This window comes from Solanum stenotomum, chromosome 9 (genome assembly GCF_019186545.1).
Source record: "Solanum stenotomum isolate F172 chromosome 9, ASM1918654v1, whole genome shotgun sequence".
Taxonomy (NCBI): Eukaryota; Viridiplantae; Streptophyta; class Magnoliopsida; order Solanales; family Solanaceae; genus Solanum; species Solanum stenotomum.
In genome coordinates, this window is record NC_064290.1 from 12,985,788 (window position 1) to 13,003,980 (window position 18,193).

Sequence of the window (18,193 nt, forward strand, 5' to 3'; positions counted from 1 at the left end):
CTAAACCATTTAGCTGAGGAGTCTTCAGAGGAATTTTCTAATGTCAAATACCCTGCTCTCTGCAATATCTATCAAAAGGATCAATATACTCACCACCATTATCAGAACGGATGCATTTCAATTTCTTCTCTTTCTTTATCTCAACCAAGGCCTGAAAATTCTTGAACACATCAAGTACCTGATCCTTGGACTTCAAAGAGATTACCCAGAGTTTGCGAGAATGATCATCAATAAAAGTTACAAAGTAAAGTGCACCACCATAAGACTTTACCTTAAAAGGACCACACAAATCAGAATGTACCAACTCCAACAAATCAAGCTTTCTTGAAGGCGGATGACTCTGAAAAGAAACTATTTTCTGTTTACCGGCTAGGCAATGGACACACTTGTTCAACTTTGCTTGTTTCACTCCAGAAAGTAAATTCTTCTTAGCCAAATTGTCCATCCCCTTCTTGCTAATATGAATCAGTCTTCTATGCCATAACAATGATGAAGTATCATTCTTCACCACATTTACTGAGCCTTTGAGAATGGAGCCCTGAAAAATGTACAAGTTAGACAACTTGTCACCACATACTACCACCATCGAACCTCTTGTAAGCTTTCACTGGCCAGCACCAAGGGTATTAACATAACCCTCATCATCAAGGTATCCAACAGAAATTAAATTCAAGCGAACATCTGAAGCATGCTTGACATTATTGAGAACTATTTTGGAACCATTATTACTTTCCAAACAAACTGTCCCAATACCAAGAACCGCAACCTCATGATTATTTTCCATTTTCAACATCCCAAAATTACCTGGAGTATAAGAAGAAAATAATTCCTTCCTGGGCATGACATGAGAAGTAGCACCAGAATCTACAAACCAGCTAGACTCGTCGCAAACAAGATTGACGGTATTTTCATCACAAGAAACAAGAAGGTCATCGTTAGCAACAACAACAACATGATTTTCATTATCGCCTTTTTTCTTTTATTATTTCATATCTCTCTTGTACTTGAAACAATATTTCTTGATATGCCCATTCTTGTGGCAATAGTCACATGTAACATTCTTTAATCTAGATCTGACTTTCCTCTACTTTTGTCACTGTCATTCTGACCTCTAAACTTGCTTCTTCCCCTATCTTCAATAACCAAAACATCGGAGTGTGAAGTAGAAGAAAATGACCCTTGAGATCTTATTCTCATCTCTTCATTTAAGACACCACTCGTAGCATATTCCATGGTCACAACACCACTAAGAGCAGAATTAGTCAAAGAAACTCGAAGAGTTTTAAAAGAGTCTGGCAGAGTGTTAAAAAGCCATAGTCCTTGAATTTCTTCATCGAATTTTACACCCATTCCGGACAGCTGGTCAAGAACACCCTGAAAATCATTAATATGATCAGAAATAGGAGTACCCTCTTTATACCTGATGTTCATCAATTATTTCAACAAAAATAATTTATTGTTGCCAGTCTTCGAAGCATATAGTGTCTCAAGTTTGTCCCACAAACTCCTGGCATGTGTCTCATTCACAATGTGATTTCTAACATTATCTTCAACACATTGTCTAATATAACCACAAACCTGTAAATGCTCAAATTCTCAATCCTCATCATTCATAGATTCGGGTTTATTAGAATCAAACACAAGTAGATGCATTTTCTTGACAAATAGAAAATTTTTCATCTTGTCTTTAACAAGTATTCATATTTGACTCCATCATTCAAATAGATAATCAACAACAAACCAATGCTCTGATACCACTTTGTTGGGAAAGGCAAGCACGAAATAAATGTACACGATAGAGTAATAGCGGAAGAAAACCCAAGTCAAAACTTTCCCTTCTATTTGAACCAAGAGAAGACAAAATAATGCAAGAATAAAATTGTTTGGGCAGCAAACAAATCAACCAAGCAAGAAAAATAAATCAACACACGAGACACTAAAGTTTAACGTGGTAAACCTCTTCGGTGTGAAGAGTAAAATCCACAAGGCCAAAGTTCCACTATAATCAACAAGAGTTACAAAAGTGTTCTCCAAAATGATCACCGACAAAGTGTCAAGCAATGAGCAACAAAACTACAAGATAGCACAAAAAACTAGAGAAACAAAAAGGAGCTAAGAATACCCAAATCACAGCTACTGTTCACGAGCTAAAATCTGGAGCTACAGGACTCCAAATCACCCTCTCTCAGTTCCCAATCAAAGATTAAGTTGATAAGAACAAGTTGTCCAATCCAAAAATCAGCTCAATTGGACAACAAATGAAGCGGATTTGAAATAGGCTGCTAGGGCTTGTGTGAAAATTTGCACTTTCTCACTTTTCTCTCTATATGGCTGCTCTCAATCTCTTGTGATTCTTCTCACATAAGACCTAAAAGAAAGTTTTACATATGCACCATAATATTGGGCTTATGGGCAAAACTGAGCTAGTTAAATTTGGGCTAAATTTATCCACAAAGGAAAGGAAGGAAGACCCAAAACCTTGGACTTTTATTTATCCACATAGAAAGGGAAAAAGGCCCAAAACCCAACATAAACAAGTAGGCAGGAGGGGGTCATTGGGATCACGTGAACCCATGCTTTCCTCCCGAAATCATATATAGTAGTGTTATATTTTTTAATTTTTTGTTAAATATAGATGTGTGAACTCACACACGAAGTATCATATAATGTGACGATGATTGGTGCACCTCTTAGTGAGGTTAGAAATTGAAATTTTATATCTATCTTGTTCAATTTTTCTTTCTAAAATTGGGTAACACCTCTCTAAGTGGGTTATTGATAGCACTTTTGACATTATAATTAATTAACATTTCAATTTTAAACCTATTATTTTAAAATTTTAACTTTTTTCAATGAAAAGAACCTAAATATCAAATCTATTAGATTCACTTTTTCATAAAAGTATACTCATCATCCTGAAATTTTGGATACGGCTCTGTTTTGGCCTCACATTCTCCCAAGTCACTTTGGTACCCTGTGATTATGTGAACAAAGAAGAAGAAAAATGCAAAATTTAGGTGGGGTAACCACCTTTTAGACTGCTCAGTAGAGTTTAATCACCGTTTTGAAATATAACTAAAAATATTTGCATAAAAATACTTAAGATATAGTAGAATAATTCCTGAAACGATTGTTGGATAAAAAAAAAATTCATATATAGTATGTTGGAATTTAAAAATTCCAACAAATGAAATGAAATTCCAACGTAACATGATGAAAGTGCAATATACTCTAGCACAATATAAAGGAGCTCGTGTTGTTTTCCCTGTGGTTCATCAAGTATTAAATGCAAAAGGTTTAAGAGTCATGAAATTGATTATTGGAAGTAGAGAAGATTTGGAGTATATATAATATTTGTTAGGGTTTTGCCCTGATTTTCTTACCGTAATTTAAAATTTATTTTTCCTTAAAAAAAAGACAAAACATTACCATAAATGTTTTTACTTTTCCTGAAAGGAAAATATAATATTCTTTCATATTTGGTTTATTCTCTCCTTTTAGAACTCCTTTTCTAGTAAGAAAATGTTTTAGGACTCTATAAATATATGTTTGTTTCTTCTAACACAATAACAATATAATCCACAATATAGTTGTTTAAGAGTTTTGTTTATGGGGAAATTTTCTCTCTACAGTTTTTATGTTTTTTATTAGTTTTTAATTATGTAGACCAATGGTCATATCAAATAATAATATTATATCTTTTAGTATAGTTTTATTTGTCGTCTAATTTATCAACCATATTATTTGCAAGCTTCCGCATGACGCCCTAATCACCCTTCATAACCCAACAAGTGGTATCAACACACTTTTCAATTCCATGAACTTTTTTTAGAATTTGCATGTGTACAAATTTGAAGTCCATAAATTATTTATGGAGCTTGAAGCTTCAACATATTCTACTCAAACCTTCAAACTCTAGTATCAATTCTTGGAGTTGTTAATTCTGTGTTATCATTGAGATTATCGTTATCCCAAAAAAAATGGAAAAATTATGCAAAATAGCAAATATTTAGCCTATATTGGGTACAATAGCTACAGTTTAAGAAAATTATAAATTGCGGCTACAACAATTCTTGCTATGTGTCTGATTTAATTCGGTTCCTGATTATATAAATAATCCAGAAATTTGTATATGCTATTTGTATACGATTTATGAAAAAATCTTAATAAATTACCCTGTTTGTATATTGGCAAGCGAAATATATGATTAACGGAGTTCTGAAAAATTTCTAAATTTATAAATACATAATTTGTATATACTTTGCCATATTTGTATATTCGCAAGCGAAATATTCAAATGAGCAAAAATATACAAACCACAACTTTCATAGTAAATAGAATTATAGCTATAGAGTGCAATTATCAAAATTATAGTTGAAGAGCCTTATTATGTATGTTATGTTTGCTATTTCTAAAATTTTCTAAACAAAAGCATAATAATATTCGCTATGCCATTTGCGGCCCAAACTAGCATATTCTACAAGTTTTTGCACGTATTGCCTCTATTTTGAACTACTCCCTCCGTTTCACAAATAATGACATTCTTTCCTTTTTAGTCAGTTTAAAAGAGAATGATCTCTTTCCTTTTTTGGTAATATTTTACTTTTTGTTTTCCACGTGACATGTTTAAAACCACAAGATTAAGGACAATTTTGTACATTTGACATAACTTTAATTTAGGACCTCAAGATTCAAAAGTCTTCTTTAATTTCTTAAACTTCGTGCCAAGTCAAACCAGACCACTCTTTTTGAAACGGAGGGAGTACTAATTATTATTATTATAGTTATATATATAATTAATGATTTGACAGTATAAATATTTTTTAGACTATCTATAATTCAATATAAAGAGAACTTAATCCGGGTAATGATTATTTTAATAAGTCCAAAATTTCATGATATTTTTAAAAGGAATTTATATTACTTGCAAAATGATGAATCAAGGATTTTTTTTAATTTCTTTTTAAGAATAGAACTTATACTTATTGTGAGAGATTCATTATTCAGTAACGTAAAATGAAATAATATACTTTCTCCGTTTATTTTTACTTTTTCATTATATTATTTTGGAATGTTCAATAATATTTATTCAGTTTATAAAGCAAATAAATAACTTACCATTTTGTGTCTATTTTATCCTTGCTATTAAATACTATCTATTTTTCCATGTTTAAATGACTTATATTTAATAAGGGTGATTTGGTAAAATTACTCCGATCATTTATTGATTCTTAATCTCGGTGTCAAATCAATAGTGAACAACTATGTATTTTCAAATTGAAAACTCTCAACTTTAAATCTTAAAAGGAATATCTTTTATTTTAGGGAAAAGGCTCAAATATGCCGTCGAACTTTTAGAAAAGATTCATTTATGTCATCCGTTAAAAGTTTGGCTCATTTATGTCATTACTGTTTAAGAAAAGACTCATTCATGCCATTATTTTTTAACAGTGATTTTGCAAAATCATTTTTTACACGTGTCCAATTATAATTCGACGACGTCATTATTATTTTTTTAATTAAAAAATCAAAATTGTGAACAAAAATTGAATTAAAATAACTCACCCAAATTTTAAAAAATCCCTATAACTCACTAGTAACCCAATCCTTTCATTTACTTTTAATTAAAATTCCCTCTATGAAGCTTTCTGAAACCAGAAGACACAGGATGGAAAATACTTCAGAGTTCACTTGGTAGAGTCTTGTCGGAAATCCTTCTACAATAGAGACTACTTCAACTTTTTGTTCTTTCAGAAAAAATAAGGAATTGTGCAATCTACCCACAAGAATGTATTTTCTCTCCATCTGAACCGCCTGAAACTTGGAGAAGCTTGGAAAAGAAGAATGAAAGGATGGGTTACTGATGGGTTATAGTGACTTTTTTAAAATTTGGGTGGGTCTTTACTTGGCTGGATTTTTTTTTTTAAGGAAAAATTACAGAAATTTCACATTTTAGTTTACATATTACCATTATCCCCTATAAGTTTTACAAATTTCCAAAATTCCTCATTTTCGCGCATCAGATTAGTGTATCAGCGCTTATATTATTGTATCTCGCGCATCAGATTAGTATATCAAGTATAAAATGTAATGTATCTTACTTAACGATTAATGTATATCGCGCATCAGATTAATGTATTAGCGCTTATATTATTGTATCCGTTAGAGAGATTTTTGTAATTATAAACTTTTAAGGGATAGATTGTAATTTTGCCTTAAAAGTATGTGATTACTGTAATTTGCCCTTATTTTAATTCAATATTTGTTCACAATTTTGATTTTTTTATTAAAAAAATAATAATGGCGTGGCCGAATTATAATTGGACATGTGTAAAAAATGGTTTTGCAAAACCACTGTTAAAAAATAATGGCATGAATGAGCCTTTTCTTAAACAGTAATGGCATAGATGAGCCAAACTTTAACGGTGACATAAATAAGTCTTTTCTAAAAGTTTGATGGCATATTTCAGCCTTTTCCCTTTATTTTAATTGTTTTCTATTCAAATTAATAATAATTCTTGAACAATCTAAGATATTGCCTTTTTATTTTCCTCTATTTAATCCTGTATGATTTTCTTACATTCTCTAATTAGTATATTAACCAAATTATATACTCATCTATTTCAATTTGTTTGTCCTACTTTCCTTTTTAGTCTATCTAAAAAAGAATGTCTCTTTTTTTTGACAACTTTTTAATTCTAACTTTCTACATGACATGTTTAAAACAACAAGATTAATTTTTTTTGTACATTACAACACGTATCTTTAGTTTGACATTACTACATTCAAAAAAATTATTTATTTTCTTAAACTCCGTATTAAATTAAAATAGAACAATCAAATTGTAGCATAGGGAGTATTAAAAAAAAGATGATTTTTGAAAGCATAGTTTCTTTACAATCTTCAGTAATATGATAATAGCATAGTACTTTTCCTTATTCTCAAAGAAAATAAAAAAGATGATTGATCACTATCACGTACGTACGCTTTATTTTGTTTGTGTAACATTAATTTCTGGGAGTGGGAATAATAGTGCACTCTGTCACAATAATTGGAATAGCATTAGGTGCTTCTGGGAAATCTCAAAACCATAAGGACTCTTTTTAGTAAATACATTTTTTTAGTCGGTCTCTAAAAAAAAAATAACACATTTTATATTTAGTAATAATTGTCTATTTTAATTTTAATAAAATGATTTGTATATTGTAGCTACATAAACATTTATTTTACATGAAAAATTTCAAAAGTCTTTTTTATTTCTTAAACTCTTTATCAAGTGATCAAATTATATCTCACCTAAATTGAAATAGAGTATCACTTTTCTTCTTTGCACCTGTTTTTAATACTACATAACCAACTCCGCTTATCAAGATATCTCATTTAGACACTCAAATTAATATCAAGATATCTCATTTAGACACTCAAATTAATATCAAGATATCTCATTAGACACTCAAATTAATATCAAGATATCTCATTTAAACATTCAAATTAATATGTTTCAATTGAATACCTCAACTCCTAATAAAGTGTTCATGTTAGACACTTTTGATTCAAATTTTGGAAATTTCTTCACAGTTGTTCTCAGTTTAATGTATGTTGATAAGTGTACCACACAAGTTGGTTGTTTTTCCTTTGCTAGGTTCTTATTGAGGATATCATAGGGAGACTGCCTTCCCAAATCAAGGTTCAAGATCTATTATTAAAAAAAATACAAATTAACGACCCAAAAATTATAAAATTCGTCTCAAATTTTATTAGCTACGAGCAATTTAACAATGAATTGCGACAAAATTCATTAGTAGTTCAATTTATCCTTTCTTAGTGACCCAAATATAAGTATGTTTGAACAAGGATCTTCTTCTCTATTCATTCCAATACGAAAATAACTACTTGGGATATAAAGGGATTGAATAAGTTACATAAACAAAAAGGAGCTAAAAGCTAGAATTACCTATAAATTTCGTCAATAAATTACTTGTAGCTAACAATTTTTTTGGATAATTTGTGGCTACATAGAATTAGCAATGAGTTTTATAATTAACTACTTTATATATATAATTTTTAAAAAGGAAAGTTGACATATTAATATGAGATGATGAGCATTTATGTAGATACTGATATCATTATTATAAGTTATTTGAATATTTTACTTGTTTGGAATGATTCCATGGCTTGTATGCATGCTTTAAAGAATGTGTGGCTTATTTGATTCATGTACGAGCTGGTTGATGTTTTTTGTTGAAGGAAGCCTGATCGAACACGTCAAAGGAGCAGGTCCACTGAAGTTGGCTGACAAGTTAGAGTCATACTAGGACTAGACTACAGAATCCTAAATTATGTACAACTAAACTACTGATTCGTGTAGTCAACTAGGATAAGGTATTTTGAGTTATAGTATAAGACTACTCATATAAATAATATATTGGTGTTGTAGTAGGATTCCTAGTATAGCTAGAATATGACTCTTCTCCTATATAAGGAGCTTGTAACTCAACATTATTGTCATCAATACAATCCTTAATTTCTCTGATCCTAGACGTGAGATTTCTACATGATATCAGAGCATTAAAGTTTTTCCGCTCTTTAACGTATTAGATAAAAATCAAAACAACCACAATATCGAATTGCAATGGCCCCTTCGACCAACACTCTTTCGACCTCCTCACTTCATCATCTTATTTCGTCCTGCTCCATTAAACTTAAGCCAACGAACTATCTTATATGGAGGACACAAATGTATCAGTTGATTCAAGTGATGAGATTAACCTACCTCATCACAAAACCAACTAAAGGTACCTATTCCACTAAACAGACTACTGAGAAAGTTGTATTAGGCGAGAAGGGTGCAGAAGACAACAACATTATTGATAACTGAGAGAAGAAGGATGTGTTGCTAAGGATTTGGATCTTAGGCACTTTGACAGAAGAAAACATATACTTTATCGTAGGATGCTCAACTGCCAAGGAGATGTGGGAATGTTTGGAAGAAGCTTATCTTCAAGCAACAAAAGATAAGGAGTTCCAACTCAAACAACAACTGCAAAGTACTATGAAGCTAAGAACCAAAACAATTGATGAATATGTAAAGGAATTCAAAGGCATATGTGATGGCCTTGCAGCTATTCACAAGCTTGTAGATTAAGATAGCAAAGTGATTAATTTTGCTAGAGGTCTAGGTCTTAAGTACAAGACCTTCAAGACTGTCATGCTAGGTAAGGCACCATATTCTACTCTTAATCAATTTATTAATGCTCTCGGTTTTGATATGAGGGAGGATGAATAAAAAGTGCCACAACAAAATCATAACATGACATTCTATGCCCAAAGGGGCAGGGGAAGAGGAAACTACTCTCAAAGAAGAGGAAACAATAACTTCAATTCTAGAGAAAGAGGCTTCAGGCCTGCTGGACAAGGAACGGGTTCTTATAACAGCAGAAATGGACCAGGTCCTCAGAACAGTCCTTTAAGTGGAAGTCATGAGAGGAACAATACTTATGCGTGTCAAATTTGTCGTAGGAATAACCATACTACTCGTAAGTGTTTTTACAGGTGGGATTACTCTTACCAAGCCGCAAATAAGCTACCACAATCATTGGTTGCTACTAATCTATAAAACACTAGTGATGACACCTTGTATGTGGACTCAGGAGCAAGTAGCCATATGACACATAACGCAGGTATCCTAATTGATCTTAAACACTACAATTGGCCAGATAAAATCATTATTGGAAATGGATCAAAGTTAGACATAACACATGTTGGGAACATATCGAATCAGGTCTAAAAAAAAGTTCTTATAGTTCCTAAGATTAATAAAAATATACTCTCAGTTAGTAAGCCTGCAAATGATAATTGTTGCACACTTGAATTTGATAAAACTAACTTTGTTATAAAGGACAAGAAGACAAGGACACTGCTGGCCAATGGATCTAAAAGGAATTGACTTTATGCTTTGGAAGACAACAATCTCTATGTTTTAACTGCTGCACACGATTGAAACACGTCAAACAACATGTGGCCAGTGGATCTTCATCAAGCATTTCGAAGATTGTGCCATTGTGAGACATATTTCATGTCCTCACACACCTGAACAAAATGGTGTTTCAAAAAGAAAACATATGCATATTGTGGAAACTGGCTTAACTCTACTATTTCATGCTAACCTACCATTGTTTCTATGGGTAGAGGCTTTTCTCACAATAGTGTTCCTTATTAATAGACTACCCTAATCAGTCTTAAAGGTGGCGACTCCATTTGTTAAGTTGTATGGAGAACAACCCGATTACAACAGTCTAAAGGTATTTGGGTGTAAATATTTTTCATATATCAAGGTTAGCAACAAGTTCAATCCAAGGACTTATCCTTGTGTGTTCATAGGATACAACAACTTACACAAAGGATATAGATGTTATCATCCGTCTACAAGGAGGGTTTACATATCCAGACATGTTGTGTTTGATGAAAACACATTACCATATGTGTCTCCAAATCAATCTCACACTACCATTGATGTCTCACCTCACCTTACTACTGTTGTTGAATCTTTCTCTAAACTGCAGACACATGATAATTCAGGGGAAGTATAGGCTGATAGTATACAAGTTATTGGTGATAATGCTACTATAACAACCCTTATACTCCTTGATGATGAGAGTACTATTGACCTCTCAGGTGAAGGATCAGACGATGATCATGAGAAACAGGTTGACAGTGATGATTCATACAGTAGTACTGAAACTTTAGCTGCAGATTTCAGATCTTCTAGTGGCAGTGAGGAACATGTTAAACTTACAGGTCCAGTCTAATCACCTACTGTGGTCGATGTACCAGTTGACCATCAACTTGACGATACTACACTCCAATAAACTACTTTAGTTGATGTACTAGTTGAGGTACTTCCTACACTACAAGGGCATCATATGATCACTAGACACAAGGTGAAGAAACATCACTTATCACTTGTTGCTAACAGCAGCAAAGAAATTTCGAAGGAACTAAATACTACTAAGGAAGCACATAGGTCACCTCATTGGCTTGCAATAATGCAAGAGGAAATCAATGCATTACATACTAACAAGACATGGATATTGGTGCCCAAATCTCCTGGTATAAATTTGGTTGGCTTAAAATGGGTGTTCAAGATAAAATTAAAAGTTGGTGGAACAATAGATATATACAAGGCCAGACTTGTGGCAAGAGGATTCTTGTAGCTTGAAAGGGTAGACTTTGAAGAAATATTTAGCCATGTGGTTAAATCCACAACTATTAGGGTGGTTCTTTTCATTGGTGTAAGCTCAAAGTGGGAAGTTAGACAACTAGATGTCAAAAATGCTTTTCTCCATGGTTTCCTACAAGATGAGGTGTACATGAGTCAACCTCCTGGATTTATTGATCCCAGGTATCCTCAGCATGTGTGTCTACTTAAAAAGGCACTGCATGGTTTAAACAAGCAACAAGAACCTGGTTTGATAGGTTTAACATGCATCTCTTACACCTTGGTTTCATTTGTAGTAAGGCTGACCCTTTCTTATTTACTTTGCAAACTCACAGATGCAAAATATTTCTCTTGTTATATGTGGATGATATTATTGTCACATGAAGTAATCTATCACATGTCTCAGATTTAGTTCTACAACTTGAGAATGAGTTTGCTATGAAAGATCTTGGCCTTTTACACTTCTTTCTAGGAGTTGAGGTTAAGTATTTTGAAGGAGGAATTCACTTAAGTCAAAGCAAGTATGTTGTTAAGTTGCTGGCCAAGACAGAGATGACTTTGACAAAGGTTGTAGCCACTCTTTTGGCTCAAAATCATGGTTTGCATGAAGCTGTGGGAAGTCTTGTAGATGCCCCCTTGTAAAGAATGATAGTAGAGAGCCTTCAGTATTTGACCCTCACAAAACCTAATATCGCTCATGCTGTGAATTTAGCAAGCCAATTTATGCAAAGTCCAAACATTGAACATCTTTAAGGGGTAAAAGGGATTCTCAGGTACATCAAAGGTACTATACACTTTGGACTCAAAATTATTTCACAATCACCATGTAGGTTGTATGGATACTCAGATGCTGATTGGGGAGGTTATACCACCACTAGGAAATCAACTACAGGTTATAACATCTATCTAGGTGCAAATTGTATTTCTTGGACTTCCAAGAAACAGACCACAGTAGCCCGATCAAGTGCTGAAGCTGAGTATAGAGCACTAGCCTCCACTACAGCAGAGATGACTTGGATCATGCATCTTCTTTATGACCTTGGAGTGCTCCTTCAATTTGTTCCTACATTGTATTGTGATAACATGAGTGCCTTGTACATGACGGTTAATCCAGTTATGCATGCTAGAACCAAACATGTTGAAACGGACTATCATTTTGTTCGTGAGAAGGTGGTCAGGGGACAACTTCTTACTCAGTTTGTGAGGTCTAAGGATCAGCTAGCAGATATTCATACCAAAGCCTTAACAAAACAGGTTTTTTCTGGGTTTCGCAGTAAGCTAGGGGTCATAATTCCTCCACTCACTAGCATGAGGGCAAGTGTTGAAGGAAGCCTTAAGCCTGATGGAACACGTCAAAGGAACAGGTCCACTGAAACTGACGAGTTAGAGTCATACTAGAACTAAACTACTGAATCCTAAATTATGTACAACTAAACTATTGATTCGTGTAGTCAACTAGGATAAGGTATTTTGAGTTATAGTATAAGACTACTCGTGTAAATAATATATTTGTGTTGTAGTAGGATTCCTAGTATAGCTAGAATTGGACTCTTCTCCTATATAAGGAGTTTGTAACTCAACATTATTATCATCAATACAATCCTTGATTTCTCTAATCCTAGACGTGAAATTTCTACAGTTTTTACTCTTCTTTAGTAATTTAGAGTCTGATTATGATAATATCTTGTGATGATTAATCTTGTTTTAGTTGTAGGTTAAGTTGATATGATGTTTGTGTATGAACATGAGAAGGTTGAAAGTGAGGATAAAGTAACAAATGAATTGATTGACTTTTATGAGTTGTATTGACTTGAAATGTGTATATTGGGATAGGTATTGTACGTCTCCATTGTATTTATGAAGAAGCAACGAATTGATTGACTTCTATGAGTTATACTCCCTCTGTCCTTAATTACTTGTCCATTCTTGAATTGACATATCTATTAAAAAAAAATAATTGACATAGTGAGTTACCATTTTAATTACCCCTATTAATTATAAAGTGGATGAATTAAGAATTTAAAATTTTGAAGAAGTTCTACCTTTTTAAAAGTAATTAATTGAGGGTATAATAGATAAAAAGAAATTGTCATTTCTTGATTTGTCAAAATGGACAAGTAAAAAAGGAAAATTGGACAAATAATTAGGGACAGAGGGAGAGGGAGTATGTATCTTGAATCTATTATTGTTTTTATGTAGATTGAAATGTCACGCCTGTCCAGTATAGAAACCTTGTGAGTCCAAATGAATGTATACACAATACATGCATTGCATTGCATTCATTATTTGTTATTGTAGTTTGTTGAGATACATGAAGTTATATATGTGTTTAGGTGCTGAAAGGGTAGTCTGATTCTTATTTTATATGGACTATAGTCGAAAATTGTGTTGAAATCAACTGTTGTTATTATTAATTGCTAGCTCTAATCTTGAGAAGAATTAGATTACTTGTTTTTGAACACTAAATAGGACAGTATAAAACTCACTTTCATAATCACTTCTATGTTATTTTGATTTTCATGAAAATCTTTTAATTAAGACTTACTTTTGCTTGAGCTATTAAATCCTCTATTTGTCAATAATTTATTCATAAGAAAAAATAATTTAAGTTACCTATGATGAGATTGGGATGAATGCCATAACGGGTACGAACATGACCCATTTTCATAATAAATAAATCAATGTTGAGACATAAAAATCTCATAATTGATTGACACAACTAGGGAACGCGTTTTGGTCCACAGAGTACACTCACTGTTCTGATGGAAGAATCTTTTGGAAGTCTATGAAACTCAAGTCTTCTTGCCATATTGTGGTGTTGACAATTCTCAATTCCATGGAGTCGTTTGGTAGCTGGTTAATTACGTATGTATTAATAAAGTAAAATTTAGTAATGAGGGAATTTATGTACTATGTTGTCAAGGTTTTAGTTATACACGTATTAATTAGTTAAACATGTATATTAGTTATTCAACCTTTTATATCCTATATAAAATAATACATAGATTCACTCATAACTTATACATATATTAGCTAGTTATGTGAATTTCTGAATTATCAACGAAACGTCGTATAAGCTGTACAAAAATTAATACATAAATAACTTATTTCTTATCATGCTACGAAATGACCACATAAGTTTAACCACAGTAATAATTTCTTTTTTTGTCAAGTGACGAATGATTTGTTAATTTGAATGGATAAAGTATAAAATCTACACCCACTTGAATTTCAGGATTTTTACCAGTAAACTCGATCCTACAGAAAAATTAATCAAATTTCATCTCTTAATTTCTCATTTGCTTTTCTCTCAAAACCCAAGACAAAACCCTAAGGAAAATTAAATTAAAACATACGATTTCCAAGCAAGATTCTTTCAAATCTTTTTCAAGATTCTTCTATTTTGTAATAGATTAAGCGCATTTTAGACTCAATAGTTAAAAAAAATGGCAAATTTGAATGAATAGGTTGAAGAATGACATTTTTAAAGTATTTCTAATATGCTGAGGACATTTTTAATCCTTTTCCTTTTTTAAAAATAAGCATTTAAAAAAAAAAAAAACTTTTTGCCTCTCGAAGCTTTGACCAAATAGTCTACTTAATCTTTCTTATTAAAATATTTATTTTGGACCCTTTATATATGAGACATGTGTTGTGTTTATACCATTTTTAGAATTATATGCAAATATAGAATTTTAGTACGAACTCAGTATAACGGAGGTGTAATTAAATAATTTAATGGTTAATAATTCATTAAATATTTGTATATACACAAATGAAGGGATAAAAAATTACACATTTTAATTAATTGAAAATTAAATGTACTTTATCTTATATCATAAGAATTGAAATGAAATCAGAACTCGTCGATATTGGCTGTCTCAATTTTAGAGACAGATACACAATTTAAAATTTATGAATTTTTATAACAATTATAAATTTATATAAGATAATAATTGAATTCATAATTAAATATATATAAATATTTAGTGAATGTATATAAAATTTGAGCAAAAAACATAAGAGTTACATTCATGTGAACCCGCACATAACATGCTGGATCCACCTCCTACTGAATTTGTTTGTATGTTTTTTAGAAATTCGATATCTTTTTATTTCTTTATGTAATTTCATTGAAAAAGTTAACCAAGTTGGACTAATAATGGAAACGTTTTTATGCTATTGCTCTTCAATTCAGCTTTAATTGTTGTAGTTTTCGAAAGTTAATTTGACAATTTTTTTAAAGTTAAATTAGATTACATTAATTTGATATTTTAAATAAAAAATTTAGATATTCAAAAACTATACGAAAAATACTATAAATTGCAATTTTTTGCATATCAATAATCAAAGAATACATCTTAAAATGTTAATCAAAATTTTTATCATTTAACTCTAAAAAAAAAATCATGACAATTAATTAAAAGTGGACGGAAGGAGCATTACATTAGGCACAATTTGTCAAGACATTTGGATTTTGGTCAAATAAAATGGTTTTGAGGGATCAAGATTTTTTATTTGAAATGAAATGGACGACCTTTGGTTTCAGAAAACAAATAGGAAAACCACACAAAAAATGTTTGGCTTTTAATGTTATTTTCTCAACAAACAAGTGAAAACAAAGTCTCTAAAATAGAAACCTAAAAAACAATGGAAGCTACTCTGTTCGTCCACTTTTAATTGTCATGTTGCGTTTTTTGAAAATCAATTTGATTAATTTTCAAAGTTAAATTAGATTACATTAATTCGATATTTTAAACAAAAAAAATTAGTTATTCAAAAACTATACGAAAAGTACTATTACAATTTTTTGCATATTAATATAATGAAAAGTTACATCGTAAAATATTAGTCAAAGTTCTCATAGCTTGACTCTAAAAACGAAAATCCTGACGATTAAAAATGGACGGAGAGAGTATAAAGAAAAAAAATCCACCAAAGAAAAAGTCAAACCACGAGAAAAAAACTTTTTTTTTCCTTCTTTTAATGTGAGTGTACCATCTGTAAATCTATGTGAACTGAAGTACTCTGCAACTATAGTTGTTCAGTCGTTTATCATGGTTAGAGCTGTCAAAATGGATTTGACCCGCTAGATCGGCCCAATTTAATCCTTGAATTAAATAGAATTGGGCTCAATTTTTCAGCCCATTTAGGAACAAGACCTTTTATCCCAACCTCATTTGGCCGGTTGGTTTCGTAAGGCCAATCCGCAAGCCTCAGAGGTCAGCCCGCATGTTGTGAATTTTTAAAATATTTATTATATATATTTTAAGTAGTGTTTTACTTGTTAAGATTTTGTCAATAAATATTTTTAAAGTATCAATATAAAATCAAGACTATATTTTTTACATATCTTTTACACTTTAGGGTCATTAGTCCACTAAATTTTCTTATTAGCTCAAGTCCATTACTCCATCATAACTATGAATTTTTGACCTTTTTCACATTTGTTTTTATGCGTAATTTTTCACCTCTCCTTATTGTCTTGTTTATGAAAATAGCGATCAAGTAATGTTTTTTTGCTCGAATGAATCTTATGAATGTTGTATCTTGGCTATTATGTATTTGTTTTGTAAATATTCATTGAAGTATGTGTAATTCATGAATGAATTTATGTATGTATTGATGTCGTGTTCATTGGACATCAACGTTCGTATCCTTTCTAAGAAGAAAATGTTGTTCGTTTTTTGGTTGAAGGGCCAACCCGTCCCAACCCGTGACCCGCTTAGGGCTGGGTTGAGCTGCTATTTTATAGGCCCTTTAATTAAAAGGGTCTGCCCGTCCCAACCCATTTAACTCTCTAGCCCGTTAGGGTTGAGTTGGGTTGGGTTGGGTTGGATTGGATTGGGTTGGGTTGGATCAGCCCATTTTGACAGCTTTAATCATGGTATATCGTTTAGTGAGTTTACCTAACAAAAATAACATAGATAAGCTAAATTTTAAATAAATGACGTAAATAAATCTTTTCTCAAGATTCAATGATATATTTGAACTTTTTACATATAATAATAAATATAAAGAGGGATATACTTTAGGATATGAAAACTAATAAAAACTTGCCACAACAGCAACATGTAGACTGACTTGTGGTCTCCTCTTCGTTATATGTCGACATATTTTTGACTCTTTTGCTCTATTTCTCTTCATTTTTTCTCTATCACTCTATATCCACGCACCATTGTGAACATATTATGTCTTCATTTCTTCCCCCTTTTTAAATGTCCGGTTGCTACAAATCCACAATAACTACATATCAACTTTCTATCTTAATCTATGTAAATGACTCTTATTTTTAGGACTCTATTTATTCTAATTTATATAAATGACTCCCGTATTTTTTCTATCCTAATTTATGTGAATGACTTCTGTATTTATCAATACTTTTTCTATCCTAAAATACTTATAAATTTTAGATGTTAATTTGGGTATAGTTTTATTTTTAAAAAAATTAAAATATCATTTGTGTATGTTCAAGTCAACATATATAGCTAATGATTCCAATTATTTAATTTAAAAAGAAAAAAAGAAGTCCAAATAGTCATACTTTTGGACAATATCGGAAGTAATATTTTATTTCTTTTTCAAGTTGTATGACTTAGTATTTTCTATATATATATTAGCAAGTTGTGCAAATCTTTCTTGGTTTTCTCTCATCATTTTTCTCTTTTTTTTTTGATACTTCATGTGTAGCAATAGTATTCCATAAAACACCCAAAACTATCATTGGGATCACATAAAAAGCCCCTTTTCGACTTAGTTTTCTATATTTAATAATATTAGTCATGGTAAAGTTTGAAAAAATGATATTCTGGTACATTCTATTGCTTCTTCCCGCCATAGTATTAGGCAAGTGTAGTTGTGATCCGGAGGATGAAGACAGAAACAAAAAAGAAGCACTCAAGTACAAAATGGCAGCACTCGCTTCCATTTTGGTAGCGAGTTCACTCGGGGTGTGTATTCCTGTTCTGGGCAAGG

At 31.7% G+C, this 18,193-nt stretch overlaps 2 protein-coding genes across 2 annotated transcripts in view; one reads left to right on the forward strand and one right to left on the reverse strand.

Moving 5' to 3' along the window:
• The window catches only part of LOC125876257 (OVARIAN TUMOR DOMAIN-containing deubiquitinating enzyme 11-like), a 752,025-nt gene that overhangs the window by 628,996 nt on the left and 104,836 nt on the right, over positions 1-18,193 (reverse strand). The gene's annotated exons all lie outside the window — the stretch shown is intronic.
• The window catches only part of LOC125876254 (zinc transporter 5-like), a 624,828-nt gene continuing 624,415 nt past the window's right edge, over positions 17,781-18,193 (forward strand). Inside the window, exon 1 of the mRNA XM_049557384.1 lies at positions 17,781-18,111. Coding sequence (XP_049413341.1) covers positions 18,001-18,111 — 111 coding nt within the window. The 5' untranslated portion in view covers positions 17,781-18,000. The remainder of the gene's footprint in view (positions 18,112-18,193) is intronic.